The following is a 19,465-nucleotide window of genomic DNA, read 5'->3' on the forward strand; positions in this document are numbered from 1 at the left end:
ATCTATCTTATTTAATTTGATTACAAACATTCATTTCATCACTTTGTTTATAAGTTATTTTATCATCATAAAAGAAATTTAAGCAGTGAATTAAAATTTCCACAGTTGTTTTTACCGTTTTTAAAATTTAGTTTAAAATTCTGGCTATGCCATGTAAATTATATGCAAACAGGAAATATCTGCAAGAAATTAAACAATTATAGGACATGTCAACATCAAATAGGATTTGTAGAGATCATTCCATTTGTAATAGAATTTCTTCTTCATAAACATTTATGTGCTTTTGTAAGGTATTTTTACTAGCAATAAATAAATAGGCATTCACATTAACATCGCTTGAAATAATTTCAAGAAAATTGTACACAGTGACGCAATTTCTTGGCTTGATTAAGCAGTCCTTTGTGATGAATTTCCTAATGAATTGCAAAAAATACGTCTCATAATTTGAAATACTAGTGTTGGTTCAACACACATCACTAGTGTATAAAGACAGAATTATGATGTCTCATTGAAAAGCAACAAGCAGAACATTTGCTACTAGATGGTTTCTGTCAAGTAAAGGTACTCTGTATACCTTTATGTATTAGTTAAATACAAACTATATTCTCTAGCTAGCAAATTAAGCAAAGGCATCAAATCATATTGGAAACCTTGCACCAAAAACAAAAGAAACATCAAATTATGAATTTGAACTACAAACTTAACTATTCAATTCACATTGCAATACAGAAAAAGATGTTTGTTATTCAATACTTGCGGTACATTTACCAAAATACAGGTTTACACACAAGTTTGAAATGTATGGTAATATCTTTCCATATTTTGACCATTTAAATATATTTCACTGCTAACTTAAAAATAATAATACAAGTAACAAAAAAAATATAGATGTCTCTTTGTCAAAACTAATTAAAAGATTCTACAAGAAGCCAAGAACACATCCAATGGTTTTCAGATCTGAAGTCTTGCGGAAAGCTCCTTAATTCTTTGAAAGCACCATCTCCTCATATCTCAATTCCGTGACTTCACAATTATGGGAACTGAAAATTAATGTGTAAATTAAATTTTAAAATTTTATTGGTAATTTCAATCTACGTCATATTATGATGGATAAATTAAATCAACTTGCTTTTGGCATGAAGAAAACTCATACTGGTAATATGCAATTTCTTGGGCTTTTCCAACATTGAATTAAAAAAACCAACCAACAACCTCAATGTATAATATAGGTTTCTATGAAAAACCTTCGTTTTAAATAATGAATATACCAAGCTAATGCATGTATCTGTTCACAGTTGAGATTTGAGTTCATCTTAAAAATTATCAAATCAATGATGCATATCATTATATAGTAGTGTGCGACACCATTGATATTAAACCCAATACATCAAATGGATTGGGAAGGCCATCATTTTGTGTAAAAAAAAAAAAATTGACCCCAAGTGATTAAAATACATTTGAGGAGTTATTTTTAATATCATTGAAAAAGGCCAAAGAAGTTGCATTTAAAATGAAAAATAATTATAAAATAAGGTTTCAATGTATTATGAGACTTACTGATAATCACAAGTAGAACAATTAGAATGATCACAACTAGTGCTAACTTCATCTGAAAAACAATTCATTTTTTCATTGTAATACATTTTGCAAAATAATAAATGGTAAAATAAAGATGTGGAATTTGTATGATAAAATAATATGCATATTTAAGTAAATTAAAAATGGTACAGTTCTCATTGTTTGTTGTCTTACTTTACAATTATTCCACCACATCTTTTTGTGAAGTCCTCTTGCACGACTGCGAAACATGTCAGCATTGCCAGCTAGATTATCTGCAGAGGTAAATAAATTTTCAAGTAATAATTTTAATGTACCTCATAACAGTGATACTTCATAAGCTTAAAAGATCACTCAAATGCACTCAAAAAAAAAAAATTAAATTTGATCATTTTTTTTTTTTAAATGGACAATAAATTACTTAAAATAGTTCGGATCGATTGAACAGAAACTCAATACATGTATCTGGTCCCTGGACCATAAAAGTTAGATGAGCTCACTTTTGATTTTAGCCTCACTTTTATTTAAGGGCCATAAAGTGGAAAAGTGAGACTGAGATCAAAAGTGAGCTCATCTAACCTTTATGGCACTTGGGCCTGAATATAAGTTTTCCATTTCTTTTTTTTCACTCTCAAGATTGTTTAATACTCATCAGACAATGGGTCAGGAATCAAGAAACAATCTGTATATAGGTAATGATACCAATCAACATTTCCACTGATTATCAAAAGATTTCAGTCTTCATCAGAGAAATATATTAACCTATTTTTTAAGAAGAAAATTCTACAGAAAAAAGTTCCCTTTACGGAAGTGGGGGATGAGAACAAAATATTTTTCAATCCTTATTACCAAAATCTATACATATCAGTAAGTGTTAAAATATTAAGGATGCATGTATATTATGATGCTTACATCTATCTTATGACAATGGTTTCTTTTTCATTTTGTTCTAAAATAAGATCAGTGAATTTGTCTCCAATCGTATTATTAAATAAATGAATATAATTTTACCAGATTGGTCCTGCAGATCCTCTAGTCTATCTCCCCTTTCCATGACCTTTGACACATTATTTTGCATCACACCCACCACTTCATCCACCTGATTCTGCAGTCTTGTAAAAAATCAATATAACATCAAGTTAAAATAAATAGGTAAATCAGATTTCAGGGTCAAAAATCTTAGACAATCTTGCTTTTGCTCTCAGTCTTACGTTATCATGCTTAATTTCTTATGTAAAAGTGGGACTGAGATAAAGTGAGCTCACCGAAGTGTTATGGCCAAGGCTTGATTATTCCAAGTTTGAAGTATATTATTGTCAATAAATAATACAATATAATTTATAGTATTAGGCCAAGAATAAATGAATAATACCTGTCTATCTTAGGATCGCTCCTGCTTCCACCTGGCTTTATGGACCTAGGTCCTCTGGAAATAAAAAAAACCCCAGATTATTTAATTTGAAATCATTTCCTATTAATATTTGTAACCATTTCGAATACTAAACGAATACCTACGTCAAAAAGAAATCTTCATCATCACTATCGGCATCTAGAAGGGATGCCTAAAAAGAAAAGATAAGTAAAGTATCAATATCAATTCTAGATCTTTCCTACATTTTTCATATGTATTTTGGTGAAGCTTATTTGTTGGGTGTGTCCCCTTAAGTTTCTCTGTACATGTACCTCAGACCCAGACCTCTATGACAGAAAAATATCCAAGATAAAATATCTTCATTGAAATATTATTTTTCACTCAGAAAAACAACAGGGACAAAAACAGATTTCTTAAGAAGATTTATAATGGAATGTGTTGATAGTTATCTTTTCTCCATTTGATAGTCACTCGAATTATCTCGCACAATTTTTCCATATCATCATCAGGGTATTTACTGTTCAATACAAAACGCTCTTGGACTCCTTTATTTTAAGTCATGAATTGAAATTTGATAAGCTAGAGTAGGTCTTTCAAAAGAGAAATCCTGGATATTGTTCATATTTTTTAACATGTTTAATGAACAATGAACATAATTTAACCCCTCAGATTTTTTTAATGATTATAGAGTAATTATTTAAGCAAAATGTGAATCAAGGATATATTGGGACAGAATGTAGTATTTTATTGTTATAAAATACGGAATTCTATAACACATGTACATGTATATTAGATACTTAAATTAATATGCTTAATATACTCTTACTTGAAGAGTTATAAAACTTTGCTCAGGATTGGAAAATGGAACTTGCTGCCCCCCCCCCCCCCCCATCTCTTTATCGTATTGTGATTTATTTTTTAATTGACAAGGGAAATGATATTGAATAAAGAACTGCTACATAAATCATACAATTAACATTTATAACATACAAATTTAACCATTTGTTTCACAACATAATGTTCACAATGTCAAGTTATCGCCCAAATATATTGAAATAATAATCAATCCATATATTCTATTATATTACCTTCTCGTCTCTTCTAGCATGACTGTAGTCACTGCCTGCTGGGTTCCTCACAAATTTGGGGGGCATATTAAATAACTTACAAATTTCGGTTTGTCAAACTCAGATGCTGTATATCATTTTTAGAAAGATAAAATAAAAATCATTAATTTACATCTAATTTCCCCATCGATTAGGTTGAAAATTGTACACAGTTATTTCCTTGAATTTGAAATTGTAAAGAAATATTCTCCGTTTAACTTTAAGACAGTAGACTATGAGTTTGACGTCGATGAGCTGTGATTTATCACCAGAAGTAAGACACGCAGAGTGAATTTAAAGCTAAAACATGCAGCTTCAGATTTTCCGGATAAACATAAAAGCACGTTGTAACAAGCAAAGGAGAAAAACATCGTCGGAATGTCTACGAATGTTCCCCCCGTCGTTTTCTTGGTTGTTTTCTGGTCAGGAAGTTGGGTTAGGCTGTCCAAAGTTAATGCATTGTTTATCTTTTCCAGTTTGATTTAACTTTAAGTCTAAAATACTTCAATCTGTAGAAAATATGAAATGTTTAGGGCACGTACGTAGCGTCAACCCATAGCTTTCCACTGACTGTGGAGCAGACTTTTTTTTTCAATTTACATCATGCAATTGCTTACCATTTCCCCCAACGTTTTGGGGAGATAATTAATTAAGTGACAATACTTAAGGAAATAAATAGTGAAATTGAAGTTGTAGGTATATACGTCTCACCTCCCCTCTCCCTCACCAATTTCACAAACGATGCTATACGTGCCTGCCTGAATCGGATACTAGTACTCAATGAAATTTCCTTTATAACTGACGGGAAAAATTAATTAGACAACTGACGGGAAAAATTAATTAGACAGCTAGTAACATGTAGCTTGAATATTGTTTATACTTTGTGTTTCTGTTTTAAGATGTTGCTTGTTTTAATTTTATCATTCTCCCTGGTAGGTTTGGTATTTCGAAGGTCGCGTTAAACGCAGAAATAACTTACTGTAGGCATGCAGCTTTCTAGGTCTTCATCATTCACATTCATTTCGAGAACGGACTTGTCCGTGAATATCAGCATAATTATAGAAAACATTGTCATTTCTATATACTTTATTCAAAAATATAGGCAACTTTAGGTCTTCCTCATTCACATTCATTTCGAGAACGGACTTGTTTGTGAATATCAACATAATTATAGAAAACATTGTCATTTCTATATACTTTATTCAAAAATATAAATTCATAAAATATAAGAAGTACGTGTATATATATACCTGTAAAAAAATCAACCACATAATGTATACATAATAGTTATACTCACATTGAGATATAACTTGAAAATTCAGCACACAAATGATCATGATAATATATTTAAGACTATATTTGATTTTCTCCTTAAAACGACAGTAATTATTCATACATTTCAACGTTCCGGAAAACACACATTTCCACGATCCATTGCATGTTAATACTTCTGTAATAGATTCAAATATAAATATATACTTGTACATGTACATGTATTTACAACTGTTTTGAGTTGGCTGCACTGGCTAATCTTGAGACACCGACTAAATTTGAGACAATGTATGGGGTTTGTCAAATAATATACAAAATATTTGCAATGTTAGTACAAATTAATTTTCGTTTGTTGTATAAATCTTATGCTGAGAAAAACTGCCTTAAAACAAGTGCTACATGTATACTTTTCTGGTTTGAACATATTCTATTGTATATACATGTATATATTGATATACAATGGGTTCGAACACAAGTTTTAGCAACTTATTTGATTCTCAGCCCAATACATATATTTTACAATTGTCATAAAACATGATATGTGCCTTTCTAATTCTTGATTAATGCATCATTGATTTCAACGTAATAAACATACGTGGGACTTCTTTCTTTAGATGAAAGCACCAATAGAATATACGTATACCATTGTACATGAAGAGTCCTACATCTATATATAAAAGCTATGGGAAGGTAATCATTTACACTGCTTGCATCACTCTGATTTAATTTTACGCATAGAACCCCCATAGGAATACGGCTAATGTCATGAGAATAACGGCGTTGACACTGGTCACAATCTTCTGGTTCTTGGACTCGTGGATGGAGTTCTGCTTGCGCTCCAGGGCCTTCTGTTGCTCCTCTGTCAACTCTATCGCGGCCTCCATCTTCTCTACCCCACATATCCATTGTAGGGCAGTCTTATATATTGGCTGGCCCTCCTCCACGTGAGCTGAAATAAATAAATAATAAGCAATTCATGAAAAAAAAAAATCAATAAAACGCAATTTTTTGAAATTAAAAACATTAAATAGGGAAAAAAATTGTTTAAACACAATTATTTTTTTTAAATTTCGTAGTTTAAGAATATTAAAAAATTAATAATATGTTACCTTAATTTTAATTTGGTGATTTTATAATTTTTAGGATTTTGATTTAAACTTAAATTTTATAATTTAAAAATCAGTTCGTCTTTCCTCATTGACTAAAGCTGAATGTGATCAGGACTTACCGAAGTTTTTGAACGCAACTTTGTGCTTCCTATTCTCTAGCTCCTTCTGGTCCTTCTCAGCATCAATATCCTCCCGCTCGGCCGTGTCAAAGCGACCCCAGAAAGTCAGGCGGTGAAGCTAAATACACACAAACGAACAACATTACAAAGATAGTAAACGCAAACATATGTATTTTTTTTATTAGCAAGTTGATATAAAACCTTTGGTACCCAAGATGACAAACTCAGTCTCTTGCTAAATATACATAATGACATACTGGTAAAGAACATGTCATTTTTCATGCATGTAATATCTATTTTTTCTTAAATTCAATTTATTTTTTAAAAAGTGTATTTTGTCATGAAAAATTATGGATTACTTAATAGAAAATTAAAATTTAAAACGAAGAAACGATAATTTTTTTTCGTTACAGGTTTATTTCACCAACTTCAAATGTTGAACTAGATGTTAATGATAATTTTATTAGGAAAATCAAAATGAAATAAAAACACATCCTCATGCTATATACACAACATTGTAAGCAGACTTACACATTTCTCTGGGATGGGCGGCGTGAGCAGACTGATGATGATTGTACAGAAGAAGACGATGGCGAACAGAATAATGCCGAAGTGGAGGTAGTGGACCTTCTTGATGATGTCCGGCCGGTTGTCGCCGGACTCTCCACACGCCGGCACGCTGTACGCGTACTCCCAGATAAACCGGGTCAGCCCCACCACTAGCCCGATCATCAGACCGTAAAACGCTCCCTAGAAGGAAAAGAAAACCACCTATGTACGTATATTACAGCCTTTCTTTCATTTATAATAAGTTTATCAAAATTATTCATAGCCTTTTACAGTATAGCCTTGTTAACGCGGGCACATTGTTTCCGAAACTGTACAGAAGAATGAGTGATTTAGAGTTACTGAAGACCAAAAAAAAATCGATAGCCCAAATATAAGCTAAAATAATATCTCAGCGGGCTAATGTAAATGCTAGAAATGAGTGTAGTGTTACCGGTTCGTTGGTCCGTTTCCAGAACACCGCCAGGACATAGACAGCGCAGACGGGCGGCGCCAGGAACGAGGTGATGGCCTGGATGTAGTGGAACAGCTCCGACACGTTCTGTACGACGGGGATCCAGGCGATGGAGATACCGACCAACACCAGGACACACAGCCTACAGACAGACAGACAGATAGGTGAACAGATAACCAAGAAAGAAGATCGACGAACGAACACACAGCCTACAGACAGACAGACAGATAGGTGAACAGATAACCAATAGAAAGAAGATCGACGAACGAACACACAGCCTACAGACAGACAGACAGATAGGTGAACAGATAACCAATAGAAAGAAGATCGACGAACGAACAAACATACAATGGAGATACCGACCAACACCAGTATATAAATAGTGCCTGTTTGGGAGGGTAACAGTTGAAATTGACACCCGAGAAAACCATTGTCAACCTTCGCGTCGGTTGACAATGGTTTTCGAGGGGTGTCAATTTCAACTGATATCCTCTTAAACAGGCACTATCTATTTTATTATACTGAATGTCTTAATTTTAGAATTTTTTTTTACTGCTTTCGTATAGAAATGACGTGAATTCTACGGCGAACCGTACGCGCATAATTTACGCGCATGTAACAATTCGTTGTGTTGCCCGTTGCCAAGTGTGTTGCTAACACTGAGGGTAATAGAACGGATTATCAACTGCGTCTTAACCAATCAGATTTCAGTATTTAACATGAAAGTATAATAACACATATTTTCCACCGACAAACAGTTTTATACTGTACATAGACAAATAGACAGAGAGGTTGAAAAAATTAACAAATATAAAAACGCAGACATCCAAACAGAAAGACGGAGAGATTGTCAGACAGACAACGAGAGAAAGGGCAAATACAGATGTCTTGCCAATAGATACCAGAACTGACATCTGGGTTCAAACATATAATACATTGCTGATATTTCATTGCAGTGCAACTGTTTTTGCAAGTGTGGGGACGAGGGTAATGGTGATCTGAAATTGCAAACGAACATTTGAGCATTGAAATTAAGGATTTGCAGCATACCTTCCGACAATCATGAGTTCTACGTCATTAGCGTGTGTTCGAATACGCTTGTAGATGTCGATGGTAAAAATTGTGCTGGTGCTATTAAAGATGGAGGTCAAGGACGAAATAAGGGCAGACATCATGACGGACAACATCAGCCCCCTCAGTCCTGCCGGCATGACTTCAATCACAAGATCAGGGTAGGCGATGTTCGTACATCCGGACCGACTACCGCACTCTCTCTCACAAATATCCGGATCTGCGCAGCCAACGGTATCTAAGGGAAAACGAACAGATAAAAATATCATCTTATCCATAAATATATTTATCCAATTAATGTCGCGTACAATGTTATTTATTTTTATGCCATCAATTAACCCCAATACAGACGGATTGAACCTGGACTCCTTAATCATGTTTAATGATGATTACTATACAGGTAACGTATTTATTGATCAACCTGTTTGTTTTAAGTTCTTTTTTCACCTGGGAACAGGATCCTGGACATCATTCCGGGGAACACAATGAGAAACAGGGGCGTAAATTTCAGGTATCCGGCTAAGATGGTTCCTGCTTTGGCGTTTGCAATGTTCTTGGCGGCAAGAGCTCTCTGAACAATGACCTAAAAAGATTGTTTGAATATTTTTTTAAAACACAATATAAAACTCAAGTCAATAAAATTATCGACCATAATGTTTATAAAGTTACATATAAAACACAAGGGGAAAAATGATCATCTATACTGTAGACATGGATGTTTTGGCGGAGTAAATATTTACAACTCGTCTATGATATAAGCGTTTGCGTTGGGATTTTTTTTTCTTTTTCTTTTTTTAAAGAAAGAACAAATAAATGTGTCATTCATTGTGTACTTCGAAGCATCTTCTCAAACTGTTCGCTTCGTGATTAGTTGCATTAGAGATTCTTCCCTACCCCTCCCCCATACACACATAAAATCCCCGCTCGGTGGAGTACTCACTTGATCAGAACACCAGTACCAGACAGAGGAGATCGTCAGTCCAAAGAAGATGCCGGGCCAGGGCAGGGAGCCGTCGTCATAGACCCTCACCAGGTTCATCGAGTTCTCGGGGGGTATACCGCACTTCCAGTACGGGTAGCTGGCATTGCCGTAGTTCAGTAACGTTGTATTGGGGTAGGCTTCGAAAAATCTCCGCACCACTTCTTCGTACCCTCCAACGCGAACAAAACCTGAAGGACAGAAAACAATGTATGTGTCTTCTGAGATGGCAATGCTTTTCAGATTTGTATTTACATGTACATATATATATATATATATATATATATATATATATATATATATATATATATATATATATATATATATATATATATATATATATATATATATATATATATATATATATATATATATACCACTTTAAAATGGATCTTTTTTAAAATCCATGATGAATAAAATTTTGTGAAATTAACATTTAATTAATGAAATGTCAGACATTTTTTAGTTTAACTGGAGTGTGTTTATGATCTAGTTGTTCAAATGCGCCACAGATTGGTCGTAGTTGTTTTGGCCAATGAAGTACGGTATATGTACACTTACTCATCACCATGAGGATGAAAGCTCCGATGACCATGATCAACACCTGAATGGAGTCGGTCCATATCACAGCGGTCAGTCCGCCTAAACGAGAAAAACAGTTCATCTGTTAAATTACTCTTCCGTCAACTATTTATATTACAAGAAGATCCTACATAGAGAGTTGCAATTTTTTTCGTTCACTAGTTTACCTGTGATTGTAAAGAGGGCAGCTATGATGAGAAGAATGATAATGGCCAAATAGAGGTCAAAGCCCTTAAAGGTCCGCAAGATGAACAACGCACCAGAAAACAAGTCCGCCTAAAAAAGCAATTCGACATTATATTGAAAGTTGTTTGAAACAGTTTTATCAAGGATCATAAAGATTTTATGTATTCTCCTCACTCTCTCTTTCTTTCCACCATAAAAATACATCAATTTTAAAGGATATAAAGAAAACATTTCTCTCATTTTACAGGTTTTTTTACTCTCTCTCTCTCTCTCTCTTCTCTCTCTCTCTTTTTCTCTCTCTCTGTACGACTTACTGAAATCTTGGTGAAGACATAGAGCAGTAGAGCCAGTACTGAGAGGTACACACGGATCCTGCTGCCCCCGAACCTCTTCTTCAGGTACTCCGGCATTGTGAACACCTGAAAATTCATTTAATTTGAACAAATTGTAAAAATGAAATTGTTTCAGGTTTATTAGCAATTTTCTTTTGTAGATACATGTATATAAAGGCTAAAAAAAAATTTAGGCGCCAGTTTTGCAAAAAAATATTAATTTTGATCCTTTTTATCCATTAATGAATACGTGTATTAGTACAAGTATACTGATGTGATTCAAGAGACTTACGCCAGCGGCCACATAGACAGGGACAAACAACCATCCCAACAGCATCAGGATGAATATGGCCTGGAATACGAACGGTTTTTCAAAACATTGAATCATTATAAATCATAACAATAACAAGTTTACAGCCTTTTTTCCTCTTCTCAATTTTCAATATCTACGGGTTTTATAAATGGTAAAAAAATTAAAACAAATACAAAACACAAATTACGTTGAGTTCGAAGACTGCCACTCCTATCCCGTTAGAGGCCCCTGATCCGGCCAGGCCCACAAAGTGACCACTTCCGATGTTACTGGCGAACAGGGAAAGACCAACCTACAGAAAGCAGCATAACATAGGTGTATAAAAAGGTATTTCAAAAGGTATAAGAAATACTATTTAGATTATGTTTAATCTCAAATATATCAAATTTGTGTAGAAAATAAAATATTACTTTAGCTAAACGTCTCTTTTTCTTTTCTTTTTTATTGGGGGGGGGGGGGGGGGGTCGGTTATATGAGAAATCTCGGGACTGACTTGATAATTCAAAATTAATTTTAAATGAATCAATTTACTAGTAAACTATCCATATTGAACTTCATATGATGTCATGTAGGTAATGATTTTGGTGACCAGGGAAGTGTAGGTGTTATCGGGAAAGGCTAACTCCACCAGATCTTTACAATGTCAGTGGTTATAATGTGTCTATCCTCACTCTAATGTTACTGTAAACAATGTAACAAGATTGTATAATTGTACCTATGCATTGATTTATTAGATTGGGGGCTGTACAATATTAAAGAACTTGGAAATTAGAAACTCTGAAGCACATCATAAAAGTAGTCGCCATGCATGTTGTAGCGTATAAGCTGCATCTACACAGGTGCACAATTCAAACGTGAGTTGAATACATATCATAAAGACGGGACACGTATTTTTCAAAAAGCCCTGTAAGTATTGTTTTACCGGTATCCAGTGCATGCTCCTTCCCGCCAAAAAGTACCCTCCCACGCTGCCTCTGTTTCTGCATGATGACTGTAATGCAAATATAAACGTATTAAGATATATCAGTGCAAACACACCTGAGGGTAAGGTTTTTCTTTTAAACGAGTGATTTATGAGTACTCTATCTTAAACTTCTTGTTATATTTGACGTTATGCATTTTAAGGGTTGGTGTGTAACATTGGCAAAGGAATTCAAATGTTCAGACCGAGGGAATTTATAACTTTTTTGAAATTACAGTTGATTTAAAATCCGATTTTTAGGCTCTAAGGTTACGTTGCTCTGTGTTAAAGACACACGGACACTCAAAGAAAAGAGAAACAAACATACAAACAAAAAGCTCGCAGTCTCATTCAAAATTATATTTGCACATTTGATAAAGTCGTTCTAAGGACTGTCAAAACATAATGCACTCCTTTAGATCTTTGGAGACAGAATTACTAGCAGTAGGTCTGTATCCCCCAGTCTGAAAACATTCGGATGGACGACCAAGGATGTCCAACCGAATTTTTTTTTTCAGACCGGGAGATACAGACCTGCAGCTAACAGCTAGAACTTTAGAGTTTTAAATGCAAGTAAAGAAGATGTACATGTAAATATGAAATAAATAATATAGAGTATATTTTCCAACTATGAACCCATTAAATGAAAATTAAAATACACGCATGATATAAAAGGACTAAAATAATCAAAATATATATGATCTTCAAAAATAACAAATAAGTAACAATGGTTGTTACTTCTATAACAAGAATAACCTGAACGTGCATCTTATAATTTTAGCAAATATATTTACACCTGGTCGTGCAAAGATTAATAAAAATCGACTTTTGGTTTGACATGTAGTTATATATAAGAGTTATGTCTCTTGTCCTTGGGTTGCTGCACCTTAACCGATTGAAAAAAACCATTGAAACCAAGAGATAATGAATCTTTTTTTCCAGTCTTTGTTCTTGACATGTGGTTTATCAAAAACTCATCGCTTTGAACGTTTAATGATTTTTTAAAGGATCCCACAAATGTACCCGTTTCATTGGATTGCCGATCCTTGGAATTTTATCTATATTAGGGCGTTATCGGCCAGACAAATTGATTTGCGTAGTTTTACTAAGACGTGGACAATTTATCAATTGTGATGACTACATACACAAAGTTATCTCGAAAAATGCCCGAGAAATGCACCAGGAAGTGAGAGATTCGGCTTTGGAAACCAGCCTATGTTTGAAACGCAAAGGTCGCAAGAGCGTCGTCCGATAATGCCTCAAAAATTTCGCTCTCTGTTGTCAACAATGCACATTCATATCAGCTACGTTCTACGGCGTTTAATGTCTTTACACGTGCAACATTTCAACAGAAGACAGTTTTTATCCTTGTATGAGTTGCGTGGATTACGAGGATTGTCCGTAAATTAAAAAAAAATTAATAAATGAATTCGTTTGCTTTCATCCTTCGAATCATGGATTGTAAAATAAGTATATATTTTGCAAATTGAATATTTGACGGACGATAATTTTGCATATGATAATATATATGTATAGATGGTTTGAAAAGATTAGAATTTTGATGTGCCAGTTTATTATTATTATTAATTTTTGTTTTGTACAATCTCTTTGAAATATAACGACATCTATATATAATAGTCGACATAAATGAAGGTATGTCGTTTGTCATTTTGTATTTACTGGATTGATATATATATATATATATATATATATATATATATATATATATATATATATATATATATATATATATATATATATATATATATATATATATATATATATATATATATATATATATATACACACACACAATGACAGCTTGCAAATTTTGTATTAATACCCATCCAGTAGATTCAACATTTACAATTTGACACACTGATAAATGGGAAAAAATCATTAATTTAATCTTACATGTATTTCAATTCTAATCTAATTTCAAGTCGTATAAAACATTTAAATATTATTACAATTTGGACATTGTAAATAATTACATTTCCCTTTTAATTCATTTCAATGAAAAATATAATTAATTTGTAGTAAAGGAGCATCATTTTTCCTTTTTATAAGAAACGTATGCATACTTTGATAATTTTTACTTAAACTAGACAACATTGAGATGGTGACCATCTCAAAAGGTCCCGCTTAAATAATGGACAATAGGATGAAAAGCATTTCAGAGAATTTTTCTTTCACCTTGTCCTATAATTTAGAAATTTTCCAGCTGGCATAAAACTTTTAATTCAATCTTATTACTACTTACATACAGGCATTTTTGTTTAACCAGAGCAAGATTAAGCAAATGGGAAATAATCTACAGTCGGAAACTTATTATAAAAAGACCCGCTATGACTGTCACATTGACCTGGTTCAAATTATAAAGTCACTGCATACCATTAACCCAAAAGTTCTGTTAATGTGAACTAGGAGCCAAGTAAAGCCTATTGGAGAGTATATATATTCTCTGTAAAAGAATTTTGCCTGATCCAAGACGACCTTGACACTTGACCTACAAACATCATTCAAGGTACAGGATAATAAATGAACCAAATTGTGTCCTCCATCACGCATCGCTAAATTAAGATTTGAAAGTATTTCCAAGAATTGTAGCATTATTCTTTCTTCCAAAACTGGTTCTACAGAATAAATTGCATCAAGCACAAATATATTTGCTGAGTTAGAGTAATAAAATTGTTAACTTGTGAATCGGAGCATAGCCGACCAAAAATACAACTGCCTATGTTGAAAGGTGCAATGTGTACTGCGTATATATGTACGTCGACACTTCTTGTAAATACCCTTTCTGCAAAACAGTGTACTTTGAGTTTTGAAAGAAACGAACAACCTTGGAAAGATATCATGTTTCTCTATGTATAAATATACAGTAGGTATATTCTTAACGGAGTTTAGTCAGGCCTTTAAAAGATGATCTTCTAAATACCGCAACAATTTTTAAAAAAAATAAGTCGTGCACTCCCATTTATAAAACAATGCATGATTTATCAAGATAACCAACTTGCATATGCAATTAATTATATGAAGGCGACAAACGTCATTGTTTACTACAAAGGGTAAAAACTGTTATCCGTTCCTTACAAAAAGGGTGACTAAGACAACTTCAGTCCTGTCATCATTTTTACGGTACCTTGTTGTTATTCGCCGGTTTGTTAACGGGTGTCAAGTTTCCTTCTCCCGATATTGGAAGAGACCAGTGTTTAAATTCTCTTTGTCACAAATGTCGGTGATTTTGGCACATAAAATTTGGTTCAAAGAAGAAGCCATCCTCGCTCAGTGTTCAGTGTACTTAAAGTTTTGAATAAAACCGCCGGACAAAAACAGGTTTTATTTCGGAATAATTGCGATTTCCCAAATTTTATGTAGCGTCGAGTCGGGTATTTTTTCTGACGAACAATATCAATAATTAATGCTTAGCTTGCAAGTACTGAATATATATGCACAGTATAGGCTAACAATGTTATCAAAGGGAAATTTGACCACGATCATAAACTTCACGGTTTGTAGTAAAGATATATATTAGCTTAGACACATGATATCTTATACATGCATGCGCGGATCCAGAAAATTTTTCCAGGGGGGGTCCGAAGGATAATTGTGTTTGCCAGGGGGGGGTCCGAGGCATATTTTCGCGATAATTTTACTATGTAAATTTAATAAATTTTCATTTTCCAGGGGGGGTCGGGACCCCCCCGACCCCCCCTCTAGATCCGCGCATGACATGGTTACAGAGCGCCATTCATATAAATTTACCAAAAATCGAATTTAAGGCGTGATTACGAAGGTTCCTTAAAAACACTTCTAAAAGGCTATAAATATCGCCAATACCTACTTTGCATGTGAATTGTTATTTGCTCATCGACTTCATTTTACGTGCAGATATCTACGCATTTGAAAATGCTCAAAGTTTATCACCACATAAAAAGATTCTAATCAAATATAGATTGCATAAAAAAGATTGTAAACAGAATTTTGAGAAAATAAATAACGATATACATCTGTATACATTGACCGGTGATTTAACGTGCAGAAAACATCGTACAGACACAGTATATGTGTGTGTATACTTACTGCTATTCCAACTGCTATTACTACTACAAAATATCCAATGATGACCAAGATGTCCCCCCACTCTAACTCTGTCCCCGCTACTGCCATCCCGGTAAACTGTCCGATATATACCACTGATCAGCTTCTCTCGGTGTGATCCCTTGCACACACCTGTACTTTTTTGACTTTTTAAACAGGTAAAAGAATTCCGAATGGTTGACTAGACCAAGAAGCTACAGGTATGTGAATTGGAGCATATCAAAACAGTCTCAACTACGGTAGGATGAGCAATCGGGGCTGTAACTAATAAATGTCGAAGGTTCAGGTTCATGTAAATAAAAAGAGAATTTCTGCTAAAATTCACTTTTTAAAATCTTTAAATTTTAAAATTTCAATTTGTTTCTTTTTTCAGTTACTGCTTTTTCTTGCGCATGGCAAGTTGCGATTTTTTTTTACTTTATTGATTAAATACATCGATATCAAGGGAAAGTTTGGAAAACAGGATTAACAACAATTTCAAATAAGATCGGGGGATGTATAAGACAGAATTCAAATAACCGCCGATTTATTAGTCCAAGCCATGGGTTTGCATAGAGAAGACGTATTTAACAATTTAAATATTGTGCACATTCGGGGCGCTAGGTTTCAGTCCGTGCTTGGTACACTGACACTAAGTGTTCAATTTTGTAACCAAAACTTACACAACTCAGCGAAATTATTAGGTACATGTAGTAAGGACAGTAACGTACGATTTTCACTTGAACACTTTTACCATTCTCTATGGCAGTTCTAAAATACGCCTTTACAGCGGAGTCCGAATGTAGTAGGGGGTTTTCCTTTTATGAAATGTAATCAATTTATTTTAAAAATTCACACCTTTGCAAAATTAATCGCTATTTTTTCCTCCCCTTTTAAGGGACATGGTCACGATTTTGGTCAAATTCTATTTTTCTGTTTTTATTATTCACAATGCTTTAGGAATGCATTTCTTATGATCGAATGAAATTTGACAGTCTGTCGTTAAGTTATATTAGAAAGATACAAGGCTCACAATTCTTTTTCATGTAAACAAGGTTCGTGCCCTGTTTTTGTTTACATAGGTTCAATAAACCACTAAAAATCTTTTTCAAACTGATTTGTCAATCCTCTTATTCATTTTAAGCATAAAGAAACAGTTTTTAACGTTTAACACATTCATTTTAGGTCTAAAACTGAAATTTTTACCTCAACACTTAAAATGTAAACAAAAGCTTTGTTGACATAGTGCTCAAAGAATTGTAAGCTCTGTAACTCGCTTATAACTCAACAAATGTCACTCAAATTTTGGTTGCCTATCAAAAATTGCCTAAATAAAGCATTATAAACATTAAATTCGGAAAAATAATTTTTGACCAAAATCGTGACCATGCCCCTTTTAAAGAAATACATCTGTAAGAAAATCAGACATTACTGTAACAATTGAACAAAATCGTCCCGATCTTAATAAGTTCCCCAATAAAATAGGCCTATTGACCTTTTTAACAATTTTTTTTATGTAACTGTCACAAAATATTAGGAGGGCTGGATGGTCGTGGCCATTTTTTAGGCTATATTTCCCTCCTTTAGACGAAGAGCTCTGTACAAAGATTTTAACAAGTGTTCGAATTTCAAAACTAAAATATTTGGTATTTTCCGTACTAAATTAGTATTAAATATGAGAGGCTGATGTGATGGTTAATTTGTTGACCATCCAGCCTCCTTCAACAGCCATAGTTTCGTTTTTTTTATTCTTTTGTCGATGTTTTAAAATTCATATAGCAGCACCATTAATTCCCGGCGAATATCCTTGAAACCTTGACCTTTCAATTGAGTTCGTTGTGACCGAGTCATCATCTACTTCCGTGACACGAATCACACACTAGGCTTCAAAGTTAAATCTACGTTCAACCTCATCCGCGCGCACGGGTTTTATAGAAATTGTCGGGTTTATTTTTTTTTGGGGGGGGGGGGCGAAGGGGGGATTTTTTTTTTTAATATTATATAAATAGTGCCTGTTTGGGAGGGTAACAGTTGAAATTGACACCCCGAGAAAACCATTGTCAACCGACGCGAAGCGGAGGTTGACAATGGTTTTCGAGGGGTGTCAATTTCAACTGTTATCCTCCCAAACAGGCACTATTTATTTTGTTATACTGAATGTCTTTTTTAAAATTTTTAAGAAAATTTTACTGCTTTTATATAGGAATAACGTGAATTCTACAGCGAACCGTACGCGCATAATTTTCGCGCATGTAACATTTTTTAATGTTACCCGTTACCAAGTGCGTTGCTAACGCTGAGGGTAATAGTAAATATTATTAACTGCGTCTTAACCAATCAGATTTGAGTATTTAACATGAAAGTATAACAATAAAATATATATCTTTTCAAAATTGGTTTTACTTTTTGCAACTAAAAATCAACAAGCTGTAGAAATACAAATTTAAGATACATTTTGGATTTTTCATATGATATTTACTATGATTTTCTTTTTAACTGATACACCAGATATTTATTTTTTAATAGCTAATCTTCATCTAGCCTGTATGCTCTCAGTTGAAGCAATGAAATATTAATTAATAAAAATCACTTGTTTAAAAATTGTGTTTGTTTAAGAAATTTTAACCCCACTCAAAAGGTTTTGTATTCTGGAGATAACATTGACCTTTGAACTGTAACTTTGAACAGACCAGCAATCCTACATTTACATCCACCAAGATTTGTCCCTCTATTTCTAACGACAATCAATTGTAATTCATTCATATGCCTGACAACACTAGAAACCTCCGCGATCTAGCCCCCTTTGTTGTTGTACCTGTAAGAAAATTTTTCTCTATTCCTATACAACCCCCCCCCCCCCTACTTTTTTCTAGGGAATCATGGTTTGATCAAACTTTAATCTGCACAATCCGTGCTTTCACACAAGTTACTGTTTCTTGGACTGAAACTTTCCCAGAATATTTTTAAAGATTTTCTCTATATATTTTTATGCTAAAATTTATCACCCATTTTGGCCCCGCCCTACCCTCGGGGACCATGATTTTATCAAACTTGAATCTAAGCTATCTAAGGGTGCTTCCATTCAAATTTGAGCTTTTCTGGCCTAATAGTTTTTAAAGATTTTTAAAGAATTTATCTCTCTATATATATGCCCATGTAAAAATTCACCCCGCCATTGTGGCCTCACTCTACCCCTGGGGACCATGATTTGAACAAACTTGAATCTACACTACCTGATGAAGCCTCCACACAGGTGTAAGCTTTTCTGGTCAAATAGTTTTTTAAAGATTTTCTCTAAACATTCTTATTTAAAAATTCATAGCTCCATTGTGGCCCCACCAAACCTTGGGGACCATGATTTGAAAAAAATTGAATCTACACACCTGAGGATGCTTCCATACA

The 19,465-nt window shown here is 33.8% G+C and overlaps 2 protein-coding genes across 2 annotated transcripts; both read right to left on the reverse strand.

The window, feature by feature from the left end:
* Positions 1-771: 771 nt before the first annotated feature.
* On the reverse strand, positions 772-4,311 carry LOC105325847 (vesicle-associated membrane protein 4). Its single transcript, XM_066076489.1, has 7 exons — positions 4,018-4,311; positions 3,073-3,119; positions 2,930-2,983; positions 2,569-2,669; positions 1,753-1,832; positions 1,558-1,609; positions 772-1,040 (listed from the first exon to the last, which is right to left on the reverse strand). The coding sequence occupies exons 1-7, from the start codon at positions 4,081-4,083 to the stop codon at positions 1,012-1,014; spliced, it is 429 nt and encodes a 142-aa protein (XP_065932561.1). The 5' UTR covers positions 4,084-4,311; the 3' UTR covers positions 772-1,011.
* A 1,404-nt stretch (positions 4,312-5,715) lies between these two features.
* LOC105325848 (sodium/glucose cotransporter 4-like) lies at positions 5,716-16,277 on the reverse strand. The gene is made up of 14 exons (XM_066076490.1): positions 16,067-16,277; positions 11,942-12,010; positions 11,207-11,311; positions 10,999-11,058; positions 10,689-10,793; positions 10,356-10,464; positions 10,168-10,248; positions 9,568-9,797; positions 9,075-9,210; positions 8,607-8,865; positions 7,536-7,698; positions 7,067-7,285; positions 6,536-6,653; positions 5,716-6,256 (listed from the first exon to the last, which is right to left on the reverse strand). The coding sequence occupies exons 1-14, from the start codon at positions 16,151-16,153 to the stop codon at positions 6,036-6,038; spliced, it is 1,962 nt and encodes a 653-aa protein (XP_065932562.1). The 5' UTR covers positions 16,154-16,277; the 3' UTR covers positions 5,716-6,035.
* Positions 16,278-19,465: the final 3,188 nt, after the last annotated feature.

The sequence above is a fragment of the Magallana gigas genome, chromosome 2 (genome assembly GCF_963853765.1).
Source record: "Magallana gigas chromosome 2, xbMagGiga1.1, whole genome shotgun sequence".
Classification (NCBI taxonomy): domain Eukaryota; kingdom Metazoa; phylum Mollusca; class Bivalvia; order Ostreida; family Ostreidae; genus Magallana; species Magallana gigas.

Bases quoted from the DNA above. Each gene is read 5' to 3' on its own strand.
- LOC105325848 (XM_066076490.1), bottom strand. From the start codon at position 16,153: ATGGCAGTAGCGGGGACAGAGTTAGAGTGGGGGGACATCTTGGTCATC. The intron at 11,059-11,206 runs GTAATTTGTGTT...TTCGTATTCCAG, and splicing joins TGGCAGTCTTCGAACTCAAC to GCCATATTCATCCTGATGCT. The intron at 7,699-8,606 runs GTATGCTGCAAA...GTCTGTCTGTAG, and splicing joins GAACTCATGATTGTCGGAAG to GCTGTGTGTCCTGGTGTTGG.
- LOC105325847 (XM_066076489.1), bottom strand. From the start codon at position 4,083: ATGCCCCCCAAATTTGTGAGGAACCCAGCAGGCAGTGACTACAGTCAT. The intron at 2,670-2,929 runs GTATTATTCATT...ATTTTTTACAAG, and splicing joins AGCGATCCTAAGATAGACAG to ACTGCAGAATCAGGTGGATG. The intron at 1,610-1,752 runs GTAAGACAACAA...ATTGTTTTTCAG, and splicing joins TGTGGTGGAATAATTGTAAA to ATGAAGTTAGCACTAGTTGT.